Source organism: Peromyscus maniculatus, chromosome 2 (genome assembly GCF_049852395.1).
Source record: "Peromyscus maniculatus bairdii isolate BWxNUB_F1_BW_parent chromosome 2, HU_Pman_BW_mat_3.1, whole genome shotgun sequence".
Taxonomy (NCBI): domain Eukaryota; kingdom Metazoa; phylum Chordata; class Mammalia; order Rodentia; family Cricetidae; genus Peromyscus; species Peromyscus maniculatus.
The window spans coordinates 50,312,572-50,336,621 of NC_134853.1; the positions used below are offsets into that span (position 1 = coordinate 50,312,572).

A 24,050-nucleotide genomic window follows, 5' to 3' on the forward strand; every position below is an offset into this window, starting at 1 on the left:
AGAAATGAAAGCAAATATGTTTAATGTATCCTTTCATGTATATCTTTAGTATTCATTTCCAGCATGTCTGAAGTACTATTCATCTGAAGTCAGTAAAGCTAAGGTGTCATAGTCCTTCCAGCTCTGACCTGTCAAAGGGTTCTTGGGGGGAGGAGTGAGGAATGAGGAAGTATTAGATAGAAATATAGACAGAGACAACAAGAAAGACAGAGACACAGGATAGATTCGGGAGGGCCCTGGGTCAATACCCAGTCACCTCGAGTTTATTGCTAATGGGCTTTTTACACACTAGCAAGGGGAAAAGCAAAAGACCTCCCTCTTGCAAGATCAAAGTACCAACAAGTATAGACCCTTCAAAACACCTGGTAACCACGCCCTTGGCCAAATCCTTCTATAGTGGAACCTTGCTGGGCAAAACAAGCTCTGACTCTGACCTTGAGAGTCAAGGGAGCCTCTGTGGACCCCCACACCAAGGGAGTTGCTAGAATGTGTTTCATTACAAGCTCTGTTCTCTATATATCGCATTTCACTTTTGTTTTTACAGCACAGTATGTGAAGCACTTTCTCAGTCAAGCTGTGTATCTTTTCAGTCCTTAACTATAAGATCATGGATCCGTTGTGTTTTACAAATGCACATAAAACAACTCTCTGAATCAGATTTGCTAATTGATATGAATTCTGAACAGGCAGTGGGTAAGTGTCATATAAGGCATGTGGGGAGTGTATATGGATTAAATAAACTAATATCAAATATTCAAAATATAGTTATAATTAGCTATGAATATACATAAAATGTACTTTTGCAGTCCGTTTCTTTTTATTGATACTTTATTTTTACTAAATATGGCAAGTACCACTGCTACAAAGCTAAAAGAATTAGTTTCCTTCAAGCTAAGAACCAAAACTTGCTGTTCAGAAGAAGAAGCCAGTCAAATATCTGACTGAAGTACATACTGAGTACCTTAAAAAAAGAATGCCCAGCTAGGAATATTTGCACCATTTTTATGATATAATTTGCTTGTCTGTTTTACTATTAGTCACTGAAGATTTTTGTTCATTATAGAGTTCCCATACTGTTCTGTTTTGTGTGGAATATGCCTTTTTTAAAGCTATTATCTTAACCTCTTCTAAGTTTCACTCAGGATGGCTGAAAAGGTTGTACTTTCTTTCTTATATCTTGTGTAGTTGTTTGACGTAAATAACTTTTTGGATTAGGTTGATTGTAAAAAGCTTAATTCAGTTTTTAACTTTGTGAAAATTTGGGTTTTTATAACATATTTCAAAAATGAAGGATGTATTCCCAGCACATGTGTATGTACAACTTATATTTTATTGCATATTTATATAATAAGCATGATCATTGTCTTGTTGTAATAGAAAAAGAGTACATGGAACAGCTGGCTGAAATGACAAGGTTATTATTTAAACTCTCAGAAGTAAAGAATATCTTCTCAAAGGCTCAAATTGACCATTTGCCTAGCCCAGAAGACCCCAAACAAGCACTTATTCAGTTCCTGGAGGTATTTTTCATTTATTAGTGTAATCTTCCAAGTAATCAATTATAGGTTTTTAGATTTTGCTTTGTTTTTTTTTTTTGTTGTTGTTGTTGTTATTGTTGTTGTTTCCAGAAAACCTTGAAGTGTTACTCAATTTTTTTCTGTAGAAATTTAACTTGAGTCATATTATTAGTTGTCTTTTATTAAAAAATTCTGAAGGAAAGGAAGTGTTTCTCTAAGGTATAGTAGGATTCATGCTAAAGACAGCAGGAAATTCATACTTAATGAAGAAGACTACATGGAAGCTTTGTTCCAAGACCAACTGAAATGATAGAATATCCTTTGTTGCTATTGTTGGTTAATATAAATACTAACTTTATTTGTGTGGAGTCTATGATGGTTCCAACTGAGTATTTACTGCCTTACAATGATGCTATAAATATAGGCACCAATTAGTTCATGGTATGATCAGAACTTGAAAATCTAATACATCACTTTTGATTTTTCTTCATAATAAGTCCCATTCAAAATTTTAGTTTTGGTTATTAATTTAAAAGGAATGTAAGATGGGATGGTGTTTATTTCATCAGCCTAGCCAAAACTGTTGATGTTTTTACTACTGTCTTTAGTAAATTATTCACAATAAAAGTAGATTTACAGCATGATGATATTAACTACATGAAAATATGATTCTAATTTTATGAAAATAATTACAACCAATAAGCTATTTCCATATTGTTAGCTCAGTTAATTCCTTTGATTTCTAGTAAGTTAAATACAATTGTATGACAAGTAAAGATGTCTGTAAATCCTAATGATTGGTAATAACAATGTAGTAATATACAGATGTGAAATACAAACTTTTGTTGAGTATTTTATATGACTGTTAAGTGAGTCCTGACTAACAGTTTTGGGTAACAAAGGAGGTAGAAGGCAGGCTTTCCATTAGCAGTTAGATTTCCTCTAATTTAATCCAGCCTAAATGAATTTACTCTTTATCAATAAATCAATGATAGGTTTTTGCAAAATGCTAGATAGCATTTCTAGGACTCCTTAGGGGTTTGAAAAACCTAAAGTAGTGTTTGATCTAAGAGGAGCTTTACTGATCTGAGAATTTAAGATACACAGAGGTTAAAATAATGATACTTAATGCCAATTTGTCAGTAGACTCATCACTAGGAAAGAGAATGTCTTGGTGTAAAGTATTTAGAATTTATCCTATGAAGAGCATAAAGTTTTTTAAGTGAGTCTGATTTGACCGTGTGACTTTGTGAAAATTAGCAAAGTAATGTAGATTATGCTACAAATTTAGAAGGAATTGAAAGCTGAGAATATTGCTCCTTTGGGTAGATAGCTGGTTTCTTCTAGTTCTCGTGGGACTCAGCATATAGACACTAGGACTTGTCATAGAAAAAGGATCCAAAAGTACAAAGTACAGGGAAAGGTACATGGGATGAAATCTGAATGGGCATGGCACACACACACACACACACACACACACACACACACACACACACACACACACACACACACAGAAAAAGCTTCTATGAGTCTTTCCCCAATGAAGTTAGACAGGACGTAGTTAATTCTGCAGCAACAATTTGTGACAAAACATCAGATTTTGTTGACCAGGAAAACTCCTTAGCATTCAGTGTCCATGGCTGGTTACATACAGTCCCTTTGGTGAATTCTCGACTTGGAGAGTGAAGGCAAGTGTCCGATATAAAACCTATTGATTGCATGGATATTGTAGGGTTAAGGTAAGGCTATTTTCATTAGAGAATCAGTGTGAAGTCCTCCAAAAATCTAAAACCCCAAACACCAATTAAGGTCCATTCTTAGAAGTGGGCTTTTTTATATAAAGTACCAGTGTTTGGCTTAATGTGCAATTTCTGCATGGAAATAATAGTATGATATGGTATATAAAAAGTTATTATCAAAGTACTAAGAAACACATTATGAACTAGAGAGATGGTTCATTGGATAAGATCACTTTTTGCTCTTTTTGAGGACCCAGGTTTAATTCTTAGCACCCACATGGCAGCTAACAACTAGTTAATTCCAGTTATAGGGGATTCACTGTGCTCTTTTGGTCTCTGTGGACACATTAAAATTAATATACATATATATATAGAGAGATAGATATTATAAATTATATATAATATATTTCATATATATTATATTTGAAATATTCAAATGTGGTTTATAGACTGCTGGGAGTTACTGAACCTTCTCAAGATATTCTATATCTCTCTGGGTAGTGGTGGCACACACCTTTAATCCCAGAACTCATGAGGCAGAGGCAGACGGATCTCTGTAAGTTCGAGGCCAGCCTGGTCTACAGATTAAGTTCCAGGACAGGCTCCAAAGCTACACAGAGAGACCCTGTCTCCCCCCCCCCCCAAAAAAAAAAAAAAAAAAAAGATGTTCTCTATCTCAAAGGTATACTGACATTTGCACAAATTCTGTGAATGAGTTAGCATGAACCAGCCCTGTGGCCTCAGATTATAGTAGTATCCATTAGAATTTAAACTTGATGTACTCACAGAAAAGTAAAGCTAGTTCAGCCTTAATTAGGGAGAAAAATTTTAAATTTCATTCAGTTTCAACCCTTACATTCTCCAAATGAAAATGCAGAGTGCAAGCGAAGGACTTGAGTGTGCCAACGCAGTGCATTGTCTAAAGAAAGAGCCTGTGAGCACTTGAGTCGCAAGCGGAGCTGACTGCTTTTATCTTGAAAGAAAACTGACAAAATGTGATTATTCTGACTTGGGCATTTGGCAGACATTTCTTTTTTTCAGAAATGAAGTAAGTAAGCCTATCACTTCAAAGAAAACAACTGACAGTATCTGTTGCTAATAATGCAGTTCAACTTTTCAAGAAAATTGGAATTTAGGAAATTTACATGAACCTTCGTGAGCTAAGAGCTCCTGGTATTTAAAGACTTGTGTGGGAAAGGGACAGTATCAATGTGTATTGTTTTTTTCCTGGATGGAAATACCAGTATTGGGAAACAGTATCACTCATGAACTTTACCAAATTTAATAAGCATTCATGGATAAAAGGTTTATTCAAAGTTACTGAACTCCTGTTTTATTACGTGGTTTTAGAGTCAATGAAAGTCTCCAATTTAGTTACTACTGTCCTTTAAGAAATAGCTCTTGAAAACTTTGGCATAATAGCAAAGAAAGCTTCCTAGTTATTTGAAACATCTCTCGGAACATTTTTTCTAGCTATGTGTACTTGTGAGGTTGGATTTCTTCATTAATCCTGCTCCCGCTAGCCTGCTAGCACCTTCTTCTTTCTCCTTGCATGTCATACATGAGAAGTCTGGGTTCCCAATTAGTGACTCTCATGACCTAAACAATAAAAGTTTTTCAAGGCACTCATGCTTAGCATGTGTTCAAGGGAACTGAGATCAAAAGTTTGTGAACTTCTGAAGAATGAAATGTTTAAAGCACAGAAAGCTAAATAGAAAAGGAGTCAGTTAATAAACTCTGTCTCTCCTAATTTGCCCACTTGCCTGAATTTCTTCCTGTTCTTCATTTCACGTGACTTCCTTCCAGTTAGGCTCGCAAGCCTGTGCTTCCTCTCTTCTCCAACTTAATCAGACCCCTTGGAGCTCTCATCAGCTCCTCTAACAGCGCTCTCAGCACCTGTGCCCTTTACTGTTTGCTTACCTGGAGACAGCACAGCCCTTGCTTTGTCCTCGGGTGTCCACTAGGAGCTGGTAAGAAGAGTCACATAACTGTGGGGCCCTTTGTGGTCCCAATGGAGACCTTGAAATCCTTTGTGAGTTCCCAGAGTGCTTGGAAAACTTCCTGAACTTTCTCCTTTGGTTCTCTTATAGCTTCTTGCAGCCTGCTTACTCTCACCTTCCTCATGCTTGTTGGGTTTCTTATCTCTTGTTCTTCTTTTTCTTGCTGTCGCACCTCAAGTTTCTGTTAACCACCTCTTAGTTGATCTATCTTTAGCCTCTTAGCCACATTTTCCTTCTCTTCCACTAAGAACATTAAGCTAGCTAGCTGATGGCTCATAAAGAATATTCTTTGAGCTGGAAATTTTGGAGGGATACCAGTTCATATCAGAGAATTTAATTAGATTTTACTTGTAAGAATTTGGTAATGTAGCTGGGCAACGGTGGTGCACGCCTTTAATCCCAGCACTCAGGAAGCAGGCGAATCTCTGTAAGTTCAAGGCCAGCCTGGTCTACAGAGCGAGAAACCCTGTTTCAGAAAAACAAAAAACAAAAAATGGTAATGCTACTTGCAACTCTTTCCTGTAGGAATTTGGAGATTTCCAGTCATGAATTATGAGCCAATCTGTGTAAAAAGCTTTATTTGATTACCAGCTTCTTGTATAGCAGATGTTTCTTCTCACTAGTGATTTTGCTGAATCAGATGTTCTGTAAATAATTACTAAAGAATGAATTTTTAAAAAATTCTTCCTTTGACCTTTAATTATAAAAGGCAAAACTTAATTCTTTTCATTAAACGTTTTAATTGCTGTGAACCTTTATTGGAAATCTAACAATGAAGGCCTAAGTATGAGATACAGATGTAGTAAGGAAAAAAGAAAAAAAATTCGTTTCTCAAGGTTTGTATTATGTAAGATTTGGAAAGTTATAGCATGTTTTCCTTTATTTATAGGCTGTTGGTATGACTTACGGGTCTCTCCAGACATTTTCTGATAAATCTGCCCTGGTCACAAAGTCCTTAGAATACCTTGGTGAAGTATTAAAATACATAAAGCCTTATTTGGGAAAAAAAATTTCCAGTGCAGGGTTGCAGCTGACTTACGGGATTATGGGTATGTATTTTTGACATGTTTTTGCTAGAAACATTTCCTTAACTTGAGCCATTAGGACCCAAGTGGAAAGAGATACATCTGCCAAATCATTTAACTATGTGCAGGCATAAGAAATATATGAACTAGAGTGGTTTGCTTAAAATAATTCATGCTGGCCCTCATTATTTGCTGTGCTCTTGTTGATACTAATATTAATTATAACAATAATAGGAGATATATTCAAACTACCTGCTCCTGATAGTCCATTTCAGTCACCTTTTAATACCCAAATCTCTAAAATGAGCCTTTTGTTAATATTTGCCTACATTTGGGTAGAAGTTAAAACACCAGAAAGCCATCACTTTCTTTCATTGTTAGTGGTCTTCTATGCATGGAGAAGGAGCTCCAAAAAGCACACTTAGTGTAATGCCAATGATGCTGATGCTTCAACTCTTACTCTTCACAAACTATGTTTTCCCTTTTCAAAAAGAAATCCTCTTGTGCTTGTTCTATAATGATGGGGTTCATATTCCTTTAGGAAGTCAGTAATTTGAATATCTTTGTTGACTAAAACCATGTTGCTAACCAAAAATAGGAACGAAATAAAAGGAATGAGAAATATTTCCTTAGAAGTTTTATATAGAATTAAGTTTTGGATTTTTTTTTATTTCTCCATGGCCCAAACCTTGTATCTATTCCCTTTAATCTTGAGAATGTATAAATAAACCTTATTTGGGCTGTCTGAAACCTTTTATCTTTGTTGTGAAAGAAAGGAGAATGTGAAGCTGTGGAAATGTGGATAATGTAGAAGGTACTGAAAGCAGTACTTACAATTCAGATTACTTAATTTTAGAAAAAACGTGGAGATTTATTACCAATTCAACAGTAATATTTATATTATTATTTTAGCACCTCAAGCTTATGATTTATTAGTCTCTAAGAAAGTTGTCTGACATTTCCAAATTTAGTTTTTGCCAACGTAAATGGATGATTACAGAGTATGTCTTTACAGAGTACATTATTGCTATATCAAGAATCACAGAGCCCCTTGTGGATCATGTGTGGATTTGGGGCAAAATTTTGCTCATGAAAAATTGAGGGTTTCTTTGTTGTTTTTTCCTAGAGATTTTTTTTTTTTTTTTTTTTAAAGATAGGACTAGATTCTTTCCATTTGCCTAGGTCTCAGGGTGAGAATGGATTACATAGCTAATTAATTACTTATTTATTCATTAGAAATTAGAACAAGTAACTTACTGTTTTCTTTACATAAAAGACTTAGAACAAAATGGAGAAAGAGCAAGTATACAGGCTTAATTAAGAGTTTGAGCCAGTGTTAGGGTTGGGATACCATAGCTATGGGAAGGGGCGGAGCCACTGAACTCCGTGGCTTATGAGCTTACCAGGATACTTCTGCTGTTTCTTTACGAAAACTGCATTTCAGCTTAAGAGTATTTGGGACTGTAATTATAGTTGAGTGATTTCTGAAAAAGAGAAATTGATACATCAGTAGTACCCCCCAATTCCCCTTCCCATTGTATTTCTGAGGGTGGGAGTAGATAGGAGAAACTTGGTTTTGGTTTCATGTAGATTTCTCATTCATTGTATCTCCTAGTTTTCTTTTCCATGCCCTGCATTTCACCATCCCTGTCTGTTCATTCTGCCCCCTTTTCCTTGGTTGATATTCTACAGATGACCCTTAAGTGCCCATTCCTCTAGTTCCCACTTTTGCTACATTGCAGGTAGACTTTGTCTTTGTCATGCCATTTCATTTCATTTGCCCTCTTTTAATGAAGAGTGTTTGGGTGCCTTAATGTAAGTCTTTTCACTCCTGGCATATGTCTCTTCCTGCTGTCTATTTGAATATGTTTCTGTGATAAAATACATTTTTTTACATAGAGTAACAAAATATTCTGATTAGGAGATAATTGCAACTGAAGCTACTTTTCTTTATTAGGAATTCTTGTTAAATCATGGGCACAAATCTTTGCCACCTCTAAAGCACAGAAGTTACTGTTTCGGATCATAGATTGTTTACTGCTGCCGCATACAGTGTTACAGCAGGAGAAGGAGCTGCCTGCACCAATGCTGACTGCGATTCAGAAGAGTCTTCCTCTATATCTCCAGGTATACCCACTGTGGAAACTGCCTCAAAGTATAGTCTAAAATGCAGATGTGAAAGCCAGACATTGTAATCTCAAAAGTGCATATTTATTTGCATATAGCACATCCATTGAAAAAGGTTTGGATGCCTTTTGGCTTTGTAAACAAAAGTGAGAGAGGCAAATTTTCAAGAAGCTTGAATTGGGAATGAAGGCAAGGAGCTCAAAAAATTTCAGAAGCTCAGTCTGGGTTTTCCTTGGAGACCGCAGTTCTATGAGAGCCAGACTGGGCTGAAAGGGGCAGGAGAGGCAGCACCACAGGGAACTCTGGGTGTGAAGGCCAGAATGTCTAGGAGTCAAAGGCCAATTCTGTCAGTAACCTAGATGAGGGCAAAAGCTTTAAGAAAAATCTAGTGTAGTGGGGAAAGGCAAATAGTTCTTGTGTGGCTGGAAATTCATATAGGAAGAGACATGTAATGGAGTAATATTCAGTGCCAAAAATTTGGACTTCATCTCATACATACGCAACATTGGTAGATTTTGAACAAAGAAGTGTGAGTTGTGCTTCTATTTGGAAAAAATAACCTTGGCGTGGGAGTTAGATTTAAGACCTATGAGACAGTGACTAATTCATTGAAATACTCCACACGTTATTAGAAGGTTTAAACTAAGGCAGTAAGATTAGACTCTGTGCAGATGTCAGAAATGTTGATGAACTCTGATTAAAAATACATTACTAAATGTGGTAGAGAAACAAATGAATGTTTCCTAGACTAGACTGGTAGAGACTAGAAAGTGCCGCTAAACATGGTGACACCTACCTGTAGTGCCAGGATCCAGGAGGCTGAGGCAGGAAGATCATGAGTTCCTGGATAGTTTTGGATACATAGAGAAAAGGCTGGGTTTTTATTAACGTTAGTTTGAAGTAATATGGAATGTGTAAATAAATAATGACATCCCGTGGGCATTTGAAATATTGATCTCTTTCATTAGTGTGTGATACTGAGAGTTAGACATTTCTAAATGTGAGGTTCCCTAAAGAAGGTGAGGCAGAAGGGAGCAGATTTTTTTGTTGTTGTTTTTGTTTTTTTTGTTTTTCAAAACAGGGTTTCTCTGTGTAGCTTTGGAGCCTTTCCTGGATCTCACTCTGTGGACCAGGCTGGCCTCAAACTCACAGAGATCCACCTGGCTCTTCCTCCAGAGTGCTGGGGTTAAAGGCATGCACCACCACATCTCAGCTTGGGGGCAGATTTTGGTAGTTAGCACACAGTCTTCCATGGTGGATTTTTTTTTTTTTAAAGCAGAGTTTTGAGATTACTGAGAAATTATAAGTTGATTCTACTCATGTCAAAGTTTAGTGTGTCATCAAACAGAATGACAGAGAATAGGAACAGAGCATCACCTGGCAGTCAGTCGCATGGAGGAACAAATGTATGGAATGGAGTTGAGAGTACCGGAGAAGTCTGGATGTGTGTTCTGTGTGGTCCTCTTAGAACTAGTTTACCTATAAGTAGACATTTCTTATGTAATCAAGTGAGATTGTTGTTGTTGTTGTTGTTGTTTTTGTTGAATTGTCCATTTGGCAGAACTGTCAGGAAACCGCATCTTTAATGTTTAATGGTGTTCTGCTGTCTTTGGATCTGTGGATTCTGTCTGCCACTATCTTCTCGCTGTGCCTTTCCTTAAAGCACTCAAGACTGAGTGGATGGGCTCCACTGGTGTTCATTTTAGCTGTGTTCTTGCTTGTATTTCAATAACTCTACACTGTTTTTCACTAGAAATGAACTTCTATAACTTTTTACTGGATAAACATCCAACTATAGCTACAATGGAGTCCTAGTAAACATGCAGAAAATTATTTCTTTTTCTGAGGGAATGAGTTTAATCACTTGTAAGTATTAAATATTGTTATGACACATGCAGCAAGATATTATAATGAATTCTTGTGACTTCTATAAGCTGTTAATTTTTTTTGAACCTCAGTTTCCTTAACTGTAAAATGGAATATGATATTAACTCCTTTGTTCTAGAAATTGAAATGAAATAATGAATATAAAGCACTTGGTACAATAGCACATAGAAAAATTTCTAAGATGTTTATTCTCAGTCCAAGCATCTGCATTCCTCTCCCATTACAAGTTGTTAAAAAAATGATTCCATTTCTCTACATGGCTAATTTTTAGGGTAAGTGTTATGTTCTTAGCCGAAATGACTGAGTGATAACTCCCTTCCACCCATCTGTGCCTCTGTGGGATTAGTGGTCCCTACTCTAAGGGGTGGGCCTTTACTCTTTTATCTTTCTGCTTGATGATACACTGAGCTCTGATTTAAACACTTTAAAAAAGACTGATGACACATGTATTTTATAATTTAGTAATGACATGGCTGTGTAGTTGATGATCATGGTAGTCAAGTGTTCTGTGCAGGAGGAAGAGAGGAAGAAACACATTCCCCTTCTCTTCTGGAATGCTTGCCTCTAAAATATACATGCTTGGTTAGATTCCACCACATATATATTATTCAAACTCAACTCTAGAAGGGCTATATATGCCTTACTTATTCATGATACCAGAAGTCCTATTTGATGGTGAGAAGGTACAAATTCTGCCATAAATATCAGTGCTTGAGAACATACTAGTAAGTTCCTAAACACTATTTGAAACTTTGCCTTTTGACGTTTCTCTTTTTTCTTATTTTTCTTTCTATAGGGCATAAGTATTGTATGCTGTCAGTCTCAAAATCCAAATGCCTACTTGAATCAGTTGCTAAGGAATGTCATTGAGCAGTATATTGGGCGGTTTCTCCCCACCTCACCGTGTGTTTCAGATCTTGGACAGCATCCTGTTCTTTTGGCACTGAGAAGCCCAGCGTCTCTTCCAGTGATAACGACCCTAAGGAAGCACATTGTCCACACCATACGGTAATACCGTTATTACATAGAGGCATATATAGAAGCTATTAATCTCATCAAAAATAATTCATAGTATCTCAGAAATATTAATATTTTTCAGCATTGTAGTAGCTTAGAAACAGTTTTTCCCAGGAAACTTTGAGAATTTGTTGCACTAGGAAGGAAGAAAACAAATGTAATTATATCTTAATTTCAATAAAGATGTATTTAAAAGTTTATTACCATCTAGCAGTGTTCCACAGCATGGCTATAACTACTTGCTTATTTTTCTACTGAAGAGACATCTCTTTCTTTTCCTAGTTTCATCATCTTAACTTCTAGGAATAAAGCCTATATAGCATTTATAAAGTCTTATGTGAACATACATTATCATTTCTCTGGGATGAGTGGTAAGAGAGTGACTGCTGTTCACTGTGACAGTTACATAGTTGAGTCCACCAGAATGTTTTGGATAGCTCCTGTGTACTTTTAGATTAAAAAAAGAATTATATGTTAAAATTGTATTTGCTTTTAAAATTGTGTCAGTTTCACTGTGTAGCTTGTAGTGTCCTTCTATCCCTCCCTTAAAGATACATTTTTATGGGATGGAGAGATGACTAAATGGTTAAGAGCACTGTCTGCTCTTCCAGAGGACCCAGGTTCAATTCCCAGCAACCACATGGCCGCTCACAACTGCAGCAACTCCAGTACCAGTGGATCTGATAACCTCACACAGAACAAATGCAGGCAAAACACCATTGTACATGAAATTAAAATAAAAATTAAAAAAAGAAAAAAGTTATTGTTTTAAAAAGATAGATTTTTATGGTTTTCATCACAATAGAAACTGTATTTTCTATGTTTATAGCAATTACTTTATGAGAGATAACTGAAAATGTGAATGTTGATGAGCGATATGAAGTCTTAGGTTATTAATATACTATTTATTTCAATTCTTTTATTTCCCATCTTGTATTAATATTTTCTGTAAAATATCTGCTATCAAGTATGGCTTTATCCACCTAGAGGTCAACTCCCTGCTCTCTCCCTGTGAGCTTTGAGCAGTTTCTTTTCAGGAATGTTAATGTTGACACAGTGAGCTCAGGAAGTACTTGGAGACAGAGGGACACCAGAAACTCACTGTGGACCCAGCTGTCGCTTCCTTCTCATAAAAACTGTTTTAGCTCAAACAACAACAGGAGGACCAGCTTAGCAGCAGACTGATTTGAGTCCTGAACATTTCCATTCTTCATGTAGGTTCCTTGGGAGTCTCTAAGGTTGGTCATGCGAGATATCTTCTACTTTGGGGTATTTCGGTAAATACATATTTTAGTCATGCCTTTCCCTCCTTGTAGACTAGGCCTTCCTCTATACTGTCGTTTATAGAATATCTGATGCAGCAGTTTAGTGTCCCATACATGTTAACATCAGGTCATAGGCCCGTACTTTGTATTAAAAATAGTGAAAAGGGGCACATAATTAGAGAATTTGCTGCTACTCAGTGTTCTCCAGCTCCTCAGCACTGAACACTGGCAAATATGTGGAGTTTTCTTGGCAGTTACCAAAATATAAGGCTATCTTTCTTCACTCTTTTTTTTTGTTTGTTTGTTTGTTTTTCGAGACAGGGTTTCTCTGTGTAGCTTTGCGCCTTTCCTGGAACTCACTTTGGAGACCAGGCTGGCCTCGAACTCACAGAGATCCACCTGCCTCTGCCTCCCGAGTGCTGGGATTAAAGGCGTATGTCACCACCTCTCAGCTTTCTTCACTCTTACTCTCAATGACCTACAGGTACAAGATATGATTCTCAGATGCATAACCTAAGGGACTGGTGTGGACAGATTGATTTTCCTTTATAAATGACTGTTCTGAAGAAAACAGGAGGATTTTACTGAGATGGAAGATAATCATACACCAGATCATTTTGAATTACTTTGGAGGACCTGCATTCAATGCAAGGAATTGTCTGTCATATTTGCTAGATAAAATAACTTTAATTGTCTTGAGGATAAAGTTAAGTTTTACTGAGAAGATATTTGAAGAATATTTCTAGAATATTCTATTTCTAGTAATTTCTAGAATATTCTGGGCAATGTTTGGTGGTATGTTTTCTTGATTTTGGATCCTTGAAGTGATGAGGAATGTATGATGCCATCAAACTTGGCCCAGGTGTAGGACAGATGGAGTTATGTATTATTTCAATTGAAATAATTTAGGGGTGGGCGTGGTTTAATAACATTCGGTCCCTACCTTTAATTCATTTTTTAAATTCACAATTTAATATATTTCTTGGTTTTTTTAAAGAACTATTTATTTTATATCACATATGTGTATTAGTGCTTTGCCTGCATGTATGGAATTGCAGCACATGCATGCCCGGTGCCCGTAGAAGCTAAAAGAATGCTTCCCATCCCCTGGAACTGAGAGAGCTGCCCGCCATGTGGGCACGGAGCCAAACTCAGTGTCTGTGCGAAAGCAACAGGTGCTCTTACCTGCTGAGCCGCCTCCAGCCTTAACTGCTTAGGAGTATTTTTGTTTGTTTGTTTGCCTGTTTTATTTTTTAACTAACCTCTATATCCATTAGCCATAACATTAGAAGAATCGGTAATAGAAATTATCTCCCTTTGTCTTCATGCAATGTTTAACATTATGATACTATTTGTTAAACTTTTGAGAGTCTCTGGGAATAGATTATTGATATCTAGTATTAAGTAAGTTCCTGTGTTGAAATGCCTTCCTTCACTTTGTTCTCTCTTGTCTCTGTCTCTGTCTCTCCCACTTTCTGGTGAGTAGGTGGGTGAGGAGAGGCTCTTTTTCATGGGAGGGCCGGAGGACAACCTCTGAGGTCATTCTTTTGGTGTCATCCACCTCGTTTTTGAGACACAGAATACCACTGACATAGATTTGCTCAGCAGCTGTATTGGTGGTCACCCGTAGGTCTGCCTGGCTGTGGCTCTGTAGTGCTGAGATTACAAGTACAAACAGCCATGCCTGAGGTTTATGGGAATTGAACTCAGACCCTTGTGATTACAAGGCAAGTACTTTACTGACTGAGCCATCTCCCCAGCCTTGACTTGATCTTTTTAATGATCTGATATAATTGTAGAATTCTGTTTCTCTTATATTCCTAGAGTCATGTTACTTGGGCTGGAAGCTTTATTGTCTTTGTTCATTTTACATTTCTCTTACCACATTACATCATGGCCATCCCTGTGTCTCGTCTTCCTTCTAAAACAAATGACTCCCTCCTCCCCCTTGTTTTTTTTCTATTTCTTTTTCTTCTTAGTGCTGATTCACATAGTGTCACTCTGCCTGGCCTGGAACTCAAAAAAGGTCCACTAGTTTCTGCTCCTAAGGGTTTAAAGGTGTATGCCACCAGTCCAGCCAGATTAGTTTTGACACTTCCCTGCCCCCAAACCTTCATTGACTCGCTTTTGTCTGTGTTGTCATGTGATATACACACTCATCTTTTCTGTTGATGGTGTTCCTGTCCTGTGTATACCCCACTGACCCTGGTTTGGATATTGCTCAAGATGCTTCATCCTTCCCTATAGTAAAGCTTGGTCCATGGCACTCTCTTCATTATGATATCATCCCTCTGAGGTAAATCCCATGTGTCTTTTATAAAAACCTGTGCCTAATACTACAGGGTAGCATGCATTGTTTTGAGCCAATTTTTAGGTTCAGAATAATTTTTCCTTAGTTGGATCTGCATTTCTAGCAAGATTATAGTAATATGTGACGGTGTTTGAGACATTGCCTGATTTTAATATAAACTCCATGACAAATGGAGAGGTGAATTCAAATTCCTAAAGCCAAGTTAAGCCCCTTGATTTGTAGCAAGAATCTTAACAGTTCTTATTAATAAAATCAAACCTGAGGCCAGTTATTGAGGTGAACACTGGAAGATCAGAGAGACAGAACAAGCCACAGCTAACCTCACCTGGCCAACTTCTCAGCTGACCTTGTTTCCTCAGACTGGAAGCTTTAGTATCCTCATATCTGAATGGCTTTCAGTTGAACTGTGCTGCTCAAAACCTAAAAGCTTAACCAGCCAAATGCTTCTAGTTTCTGGTCCTCACACCTTATATACCTTTCTGCTTTCTACCATCATTCCCTGGGATTAAAGGCGTGAGTCGCCATTCTTGGCTGTATCCTTGAATACATGGATTTCTGCCTAGCTCTGCCTCCCAAGTGCTGTGCTACCACTGCCTCTCCTCTATGTTTAATATTGTGGCTGTTCTGTCTCTGACCCCAGATAAGTTTATTAGGGTGCACAGTAAGTATTTCGGGGAACACAATACCACCTCATATTTAGTATCCCAGCTGTCTTCTTAGCTTTCTGTTCTACATCATGTCTTGTTAAGGATAGTTTTTATTCTTCTTCATGCGTTGGGTTTTAGCTGACTAGAAAGGTGTGTGGGGTTTTGTTTCTATGTTCAGCATCAATCGAGTTGGACGCCTGTGGCTCCCTCCATTCTTTACCTTTCTACTGTGAGATCATTTTGAGTTAGGACTTCTTTCTCAGAATTCCTGACAATTCTTTGACAAAGCACCAGTCCCATATTTTAAAATTGCCTATTTTTTTCACATCTAAATTCTCCACTAGCTGATGAGTCTGTTGTTTGCTCTTTTTTACTTAATTGTATATGCTTTTACATTTCTTCCTGCTGTTCAGTATGTACCAAATAAATGTTTAATGTTAAAATTTGGGGCATTAGTAATTCAACAGTGCACAGAACATACTAAAACAAATACTGCCTTAGATAGTGGTTGTATTTAGGATATTAAATTTGTGGGGATCACTGTGTATGTGGAACAAGAGTGATTTATGTAGCTCCTTAAATGAGTTTTGTAAACTCTAGTGTTTTCTGTATCTCCTTATGTATAGTATTAGTTTTAAAACAAATATGTGTATCAGATTTGATTGAGTAGTATCTGGGGCTGGAATGTACCTCAGTGGTACCTACCATGTACAAGGTTTTAAGTTCATCCCAGGTACCAGTAAAATTAAAAATCCAATGGGGAGGTGCTAAGTAATTTTTGGCCAATTTTCATATTGTCTAGATTTTTGAACAGTGACCAGGACCAGTTCTAAGTGGTTGAGTGGGAGATGAGTCAAGGAGGTTGTTATCCTTACAATCTCTGTGGAATTTTAATGCTACAGTTTATCCTGCCCTGAGAGATGATGATACTCAATCCTAAGTCAGTTCTTAAAATTTCCTAGTGGGGGGAAAGATAAAGCTAAAACTGGAAGCTAATTCCTAGGATAGTCCTTTTATTTATTTAGAAACATGAGACCCCTCCTAAATTCTAAGTAAATAAATGTGAGAAGAGATTTATTTATGCAAATTTGACATTAGAGGGAATGTTGATTCCTGGCAAAACCGATAAGGGATATGAGACATCCATGGGAAAGGGAGAAAACAAGTTAGCAATTAGGTTTGCTAAGTTCATTTTTAAGCCAGGTTGCTTTAAATTGTATGTCTGTACTAGGTTTTAGAGCACACAGCACAACAAAATGGTCTTTAAAGTTATCATGGCAAGTATACATTCTTTTTAAACTATGCTTTATTTAGGGAATAAATTTTTCCAGTATCTTTAACATGCATGGCATTTGATTCTGCTCAGTTGAAGCTTGAAATAGAAGAAAAGTAAAATAGAATTTGCTTCTTTTCAGGAAATCCTATCTTGAGTTTAAAGGGTCCTCACCCCCTCCTCGATTAGCATCCACATTGGCCTTCATCCTCCAGCTCTTCAAGGACACCAGCATGGCTATTTGTGACCTTGATCTACTCCTGCCTGGCATCTTAAAATGTTTACTGTTGGTCAGTGAACCCCAAGGTCAGTTGGCTCGGTCTTGATTTTGTCAGCATTTTCTGTGTACAGGTTAAGCAACTATTCTTTACTGTGGTAAAAAGGTACATGGCTGTTTTCCATCCGTTGGTATGTCTCATGGCTAAAGAATCAAATACCAAACAAGAGCTAGGGTGAGGTGGGGAAAAACAATCAAATACTGGCAAATTTTAGTCTATTTTAGTTTAGGAATTTTTGTTTTTGCAATCCCCCACTCCTTGAGGCAAGTAGTTTATTTATGGGGTACTTCCTTTGATTAGGCTTTTTAGCTTCTCAAAAAAAAAAAATGTTTGTGTTGACTTACTTTGATTTCACATGAGACTTGTCAAGTACCAGGAGATGCGAGGTCAGTGTGATTTCTTCTCTTGAGTTTTCCGCTAGTGTATCCGAGCTAATTGAGTCAAACCTGGGAGGCTCCATTTCTTTTTCAAATCATCAGCCTCCCTTGGTTGACCACTTTGACGTGTGCTTTCTGATCCCCACTGTAACGTGCAGAACAGGAGTCACAGTTCTATCTTGACTCCTTGATAGGCAGTTTGCCCTTTGTCCCTTGTTTTTGTGCAGGTGTGTGTGTGTGTGTGTGTGTGTGTGTGTGTGTGTGTGTGTGTGTGTTGTTGTTGTTGTTGTTGTTGTTACAATGGGGTGTGTGTGTGTGTGTGTGTGTGTGTGTGTGTTGTTGTTGTTGTTGTTACAATGGGACTACCTTTTAACTACTAAGATGAGTGTGGAGTGGACTCTGAGGAATCCAGGGGCAGTGCCCAAATGGTGGTGGAAAGCTCATTGACCTCTGACATGTTTGGTCTTTTCTCAAAAATGTGTGGTATTTTCTAATCTACATTTATATCAGTGCTTATAACATTCTTGTCCCAGTCCGAGTCTGTGAAGAGTGATTTGTTACAGTTCCGTGCTGTACTATCACTTGGCAGGAGGACATGCCCTGTGGTGGCTCCAGAGAGAAGCAGCTTTTTAGGAACCTTGCCCTTGTTAACTTGAACATGGTAAAGTGTAGTGAAAGCCTTGCACTTCATCGTTCAAGATTTCCTTATTCAGAGCAGACAGCATGGTAGTTGTCACGTAGCCATGGTTTGGTTTCCTGTGGTTTCACCTGCATGTTACTAACAGCAGGTCAACAGCTCTAACTAGAAAACTCTGGAAGTTACAATTCATAAGTTTTAAATTGTGTGCCATTCTGAGTAGCTTTATCCAGATTGAATTCTACCAGCTGTCAGAAAACATGTCTCTGAGACAGAAGTAGATAAGCTTCCTTACCTATGGGAAAGCAGATGATAGCTACAGGGTAGGGTTTCTTTTTGAGATAACAAAAGTAGTATGAACCTGACTCTGGTTATACTCGCACAGCTCTGACAATACTGAGAATCCCTGCACTGTATGTGAGCATCTACTTCCACACACTGAATCATGTAAACTGGGACAGTCAAGGTGTTAGTTTAAAACAAATATGACTACTCAGTTTGAAGACATTTACATTTAGTAGGCCGAAAACAAGAATTTTATATCATTAAGAACATGCTAAGTTGGGCTGGGCGGTGGTGGCGCACGCCTTTAATCCCAGCACTCGGGAGGCAGAGGCAGGCGGATCTCTGTGAGTTCGAGGCCAGCCTGGTCTCCAAAGCGAGTTCCAGGAAAGGCGCAAAGCTACACAGAGAAACCCTGTCTTGAAAAACCAAAAAAAAAAAAAAAAAAGATGATCCAGATGGTCAGTTTAGACACACTGTATAATGCTATCATTTTCTCCTAGTTAAAAAGCTGGCCACAGAGAACCTGCAATGCATGGTAAAAACCTGCCAAGTGGGGTCAGAAGGAGAACCTGCCACCCAGCTGACTTCTCTGTTTAGGTAACTGGAAAATATGCCAACTGGCAAGGAGATGGTTGCCAGCCATTTGACAGCCAACATGCTTTTTAAATAACTAATTATCCAAAACATAATGTGTTACTACTTGTTTACAGTGTTTCAATTATAGTATTTGGGGCAGTGGGTTTGTTACATTGTGTGGCTTTATTGAAAAATCAAAGTGCCAAGGAAAAGGGTAAGTTAACTGACTTGAAATTACTTGTGTCTTCTTTGAGAAAGAATCTTGAATGTCATTAAGAAAAAGTGAGACATTAAAGTCCCCCAAACAGGTGTATAGGCTTTTTCGGAACTTGTTTAGACCTGGTCTTCAGGATGCTCTGTAACAATGGTCTTTTGACTTGCTTTAAACACTGAAGCTTCAGAAAGCTTAATTGGGAAGCATGGACTCTAGGGGTAGAAGATATGCCCAGCCACACTCCCAGGGCCCGGCTTTGCCCTTGTGAAGTCTTCTATTAGGGCAGTTTCTTTGTGCCATTTCTTTCTCAGGGTCTCTACCAGCTTGCTTTACATCACATGTCCCCCCCCTTGCCACCACTCGACATGTGATTTGAGGTGTGTTTCTTTTATTCTGTGTTGCATATCTGGTTTCTTGTTTCTTCCCTCTCATCACATAATTGGCACTTGTCTGCTGTTTCTAGTTTATTTCAGTTATGATCACTTTATGTTAGTGTGTTCATGAAAACCTTGGGAGGAAAGAAAAGATCGAATCTTTGTTATATATAATTTCTCAAGCTACTTGGCTTTTATTACATTGATTGGGGAGTGTGGAAATTTTAATGGTAAAATATATGGTTTTTTTATTTATAAAGAGTTCTTACTTATAAACTCTTGCTCATTTAAAACCTGTAAATCTATGTAGTGAGTAACTTTCTGTCCTTATGACTGTATTGACTAATATAGACATACGATACACTGAAAAATAACTAGGAAACTTGACCTCCAGTGTTGCCTCTCACACCCCTCCTGTTCTAGCTGAAGTGGAGGATATCATGAGAAGTCCCTGAAATTAGATTGTTCCCTCCTCCTGATTCTCCCTCCAGTCATTTTTCTGCTAAGTTTTGCCAAGCTGGGCATGGTGGCATACACCTGTAATCCCAGAATTCTAGGTGACTGAGGCAAGAGGATAATGAGTTCAAGGTCAAGCCAGACAATATAAAACTACTCTACCTCCAAAAGTTAAGAAACAAACAAATAAAAAAGCCTTACCAGTAGTCTGCATGTAGACTCTTTCCTCAACCTTGATGAAATGATCCTTGTGTTCAGGTTAAAAGTGATTATAATATATAGAAGAGGCCCAAGGAATTGCCTCAAATTGATTCTCAAATTGCCTGTTTTACTTTCAGGCAGTTCATCCAGGACTATGGCATGCAGTACAGTTATCACGTGTATAGCATCCTAGAGACAGTAGCAACCCTGGATCAGCATGTTGTCATCCACTTGATTCCTACCCTCACTCAGTCTCTGAAGGATTCAGAGCTGAAATGGGGCCTTGGCAGGAATATCACACAAAGGTATGTTTGATAATGATACTATTTTGTGTATCATACAGTCCACATTTTCTCATTTTATTAAAATGGCTTGTTTCCCATTTAGGAAAACGGGATATTTTCTTTTGAGATGAAAAATGCTTCAATGCTGTGACTGTTGTCAGTTGTGTGATGCCTGCCTGAGTGGACAGTAGTGTGGCTTTGCAGGGGTCACACATCATTTCCGTGTTCCTGCAGACGTGGCTCCCTCAAAGCTGCACACCTCCATGGTGCTTATATTTTCAAAGCAATGTCCTTAGGGAGAGATGGGTTTCAAAGCTTCAGGTGACTTGTCTCACAAAACCCATATAGATGATAACACTAGGTAACTAGTAGAGTCCGTCTTTGCAGTACAGTCAATGAAAATGCATACTCTTGCAAACACTGCTGACAGCTAGCTTCTGAGTTCTTCATGAAAAGACTGGAGTCTATGTGAACTCCACCCAGTGACTCCTGGGGCAGCCTTTGCTAATGTGCTGCTCTTTGTGGCCATGCATGTTCACAAAAGGATTCCTTCTAGAGATTCAGAATCCCATAGGTATTTCGACTAATGAAAGAACTTCATGGCAGAATCTTTCTTTCTTAAAGCCTTCCAGTGCTGTGATAATGAACCATAACATTGGTCACTGTAGACCCTGCCTCAGCCTTCTCTCCCTCCTTGAGCTACTGGAGCCAGACCACAGGAGAAGCATGGCTTGCCTGTGTCTCTACCTACATAAACCCTTTCCTTTCTGTAAAGAAAAAGTAAATCTCAAATACAAGAAGTACTACAGAATGTTAGAAATAGCATTTTCTTTTCAAACTGCTATTCAAGTAAGGAGAAGGTAAAGAAGAAAATAGGACGTGCTGGTGTTGTGGCCCTGATCTCTGTTCTGGTTGTAACACTTACGGTTCTACGTTTTTGTTGATGAAGCATCTCCCTATTGTAATCATGCCATCATTATCCTTAAGCAGGGTGCCATAAGCACGTTCTGTATAGATGGCCATTATATTATTTAAAATAGTTAATAAGCTCTCACATCATTTAACCTTCATTTTGTACATATAAGTCCTACTAAGGACTGAATGAATTCTCGCACCTGAGTTTACTCATTAGATACATGAAGCATTGTTTTTAAGTGTTGTGCCACAGCCTTGGTGCAGTGGGAAGGGGCTTGGACCTGCCTAGGCTTAGTGTGCTGGGCTCTGCTGACTCCCCATGGGAGACCTCGATTTGGGGGGTGGGGGGGATACGGGGTGGCTTGGGAAGGAGGGCTGTGGGGTGGGAGGAGAGAGGAGGGGGATCTGTGGAGTGAGTAGAAAATTTCTTAATAAAGAAAAGTATTGTGCCAAATCTGCTAGATGGGTTAATAGACATTTGTAAATACTTAAATGATTTTCTTTCCTTAAACAGGGAAGCATATAGCAAACTTCTGTCCCACCTGGGACAGGTGGGACAGGACGAGAAGAGGAGACTGGAAAGTGACAGAGCATGATGCTGCTGCAGACTTCCTGGCTTCGATATCTCTCAAGCTGCTCTGTGCCACTCCAGCTGGCACTTTAATTCATTGTGTAATGTATCACGAATAATTTCCTTTTTACTGCGTGTATAAAATATATAAATAAGGAACAGAGGCTGATTAGTGACTGTATAATAGGATCCTGGAACATTGTGAAACTGCTCTATCTTGAAGAGATTTTTAACTAAATTAAAGACTTTTCAAACCAGAACACTCTCTGTGAATGAGTATTATCCAGTTCGTACTGGTCACCTGTTTAGTTGCTGGTTTGTTCTGTTGACTTTCATATCTTTTGTGTTCATACTCTTTCTTTTTTTTTTCTCCAAGTTACATTACTGGCCTATTTTGTTTGTTTAAGGGAAAGTGAGTATCAGGATACCAGACTGTGTGTTTTCTTTGTTGTTGTTTTCTACATGTTTTAACTTTGAAGTGACTTGTTTCCTTTTGGGGATTGTGTTTTTTATTATTCTAGTGTTCCCTTAAGAAAACACTTCCTAACTCAAAGGAAATATTGAGGATGTAGCTCAGTTGTAGAACACTGGACTGGGTCCCCAAATTACAAAAAAAGTAATAATGTTTAAAAAAATTAGCAAGTCTTTAAAAATGCAATCAGCATTCTCTACTGCTTTCCTAATTCTAATCTCTGAAATCCAAATGTATATGTTACTTATGTAATTGTCCAATGGTCTATTTTTCTCCCCAAATCAATTGTCATTACTTCCAACAAACGGATTCAAGGCTGTGCAAGGAATTTCCTTTCAGTGTGTTAGTGACTAACTGGGCTAATGCTGTGTTGCACTGTTGGCTTCAGCAGCTAAAGCACTTTGACTTCTTGTCCTGGTCCTAGCATTTAAACTGAGCCATCTCACTTCTCATTTCTCATCTCAGGAGTTCTCATTTCTCTAAGGCAACTCAGAAAGGCTCTTAAAGAGGTTGGGAATAAAGCTTAGTGCAAGAGTGGTTTATATGGGGAACTGGGTTGAGTGTGTGTGTGTGTGTGTGTGTGTGTGTGTGTGTGTGTGTGTGTATACATATACAAACATAATGTAACATAACATGGCATGTCAGAGAGAGAGCCAGAGAGATCTCCTTTTCCCAGGGTAATTTACAAGGGTATTTCACAGATCACATGTCACCAGTGGCTCATGCCTATAGTTAGAGAACTAGGGAAGCTTGTTCAGGAGGATTGTCACTAGTTCTCAACCAGTCTGAGCTAGAGTGAGAACCTGTCTCAAAAAAACAAAGAGAAAAGGCAAGGGGCTATGTTTTTGAGCCCATGGCTTAGAGTCAGAAACATGAGGGATATGAGAAGCTGCTGCTTAGCTACTACATATTTAGAGCATAGGTGCTAAAGATACTTAAGACTTGTTCTTGAAACTAAGTAACAAGTGAGGACTCCAGGAAAAGTGCTCATCCCACAGATGTGAGGTCTGAGTAAGTACAGGGCCTGGGAGCATGAAGCCATTGGGGGTGGGGTGGAGCAGGGATGGGATCGGATCCCTGGAGCTCAGAGCTGTAGGTTCAGTGAGAGACTCACAAATGGAGGTGGAGAGCCTTGTTGAAGAAGGTATCCACCAGCCTCTGGTCTTCACACACACATGCTATGTGACTGCAGTACCACACACAGAAATCTTTTCTATTTTAAAGAAGTTGGGTTTGCTTGTTTCAAGATATTTTTCTTCCCTGCTGAGGAGTTGTGTCCCCTTCCCTGTAAAATCTTCAGTGACCCTTCTTCACTTGGTATTGTACTTATGTCTCCTTGCATTGCCAAGCTTGACTTGATGCCTGCTTCCTTTAAAGCCCATGGTGGTTTAAATGAGAATGGCCCCCATAGGCTCCTTCTTGTGTTTGAAGGCGGGGTCCCCATTTAGTGGAACCATTTGGGAAGGATTAGGAAGGGTGACTTTTTGGAGGATATGTGTCACTGTGGGTGGACTCTGAGGTCAGGCCCATTTTCATGCTGTCTCTGCCTGCAGCATGAAGGTCATGGATGAAGCTTCTGAAACTGGAAGCAAGTTCCCAATT

General features: G+C 38.3%; 1 protein-coding gene across 6 annotated transcripts in view; it reads left to right on the top strand.

The window, feature by feature from the left end:
* The window catches only part of Mms22l (MMS22 like, DNA repair protein), a 117,402-nt gene extending 95,166 nt beyond the window's left edge, over positions 1-22,236 (top strand). For all 6 annotated transcript variants that reach the window (XM_015997925.3, XM_015997927.3, XM_042270936.2 and 3 more), the window contains exons 17-25: positions 545-693; positions 1,378-1,520; positions 6,146-6,305; positions 8,239-8,408; positions 11,092-11,303; positions 16,951-17,114; positions 18,886-18,982; positions 20,344-20,511; positions 21,920-22,236. In XM_015997925.3, coding sequence (XP_015853411.1) covers positions 545-693; positions 1,378-1,520; positions 6,146-6,305; positions 8,239-8,408; positions 11,092-11,303; positions 16,951-17,114; positions 18,886-18,982; positions 20,344-20,511; positions 21,920-22,001 — 1,345 coding nt within the window. In that variant the 3' untranslated portion in view covers positions 22,002-22,236. The remainder of the gene's footprint in view (positions 1-544; positions 694-1,377; positions 1,521-6,145; positions 6,306-8,238; positions 8,409-11,091; positions 11,304-16,950; positions 17,115-18,885; positions 18,983-20,343; positions 20,512-21,919) is intronic.
* The last annotated feature ends 1,814 nt before the right edge of the window (positions 22,237-24,050 follow it).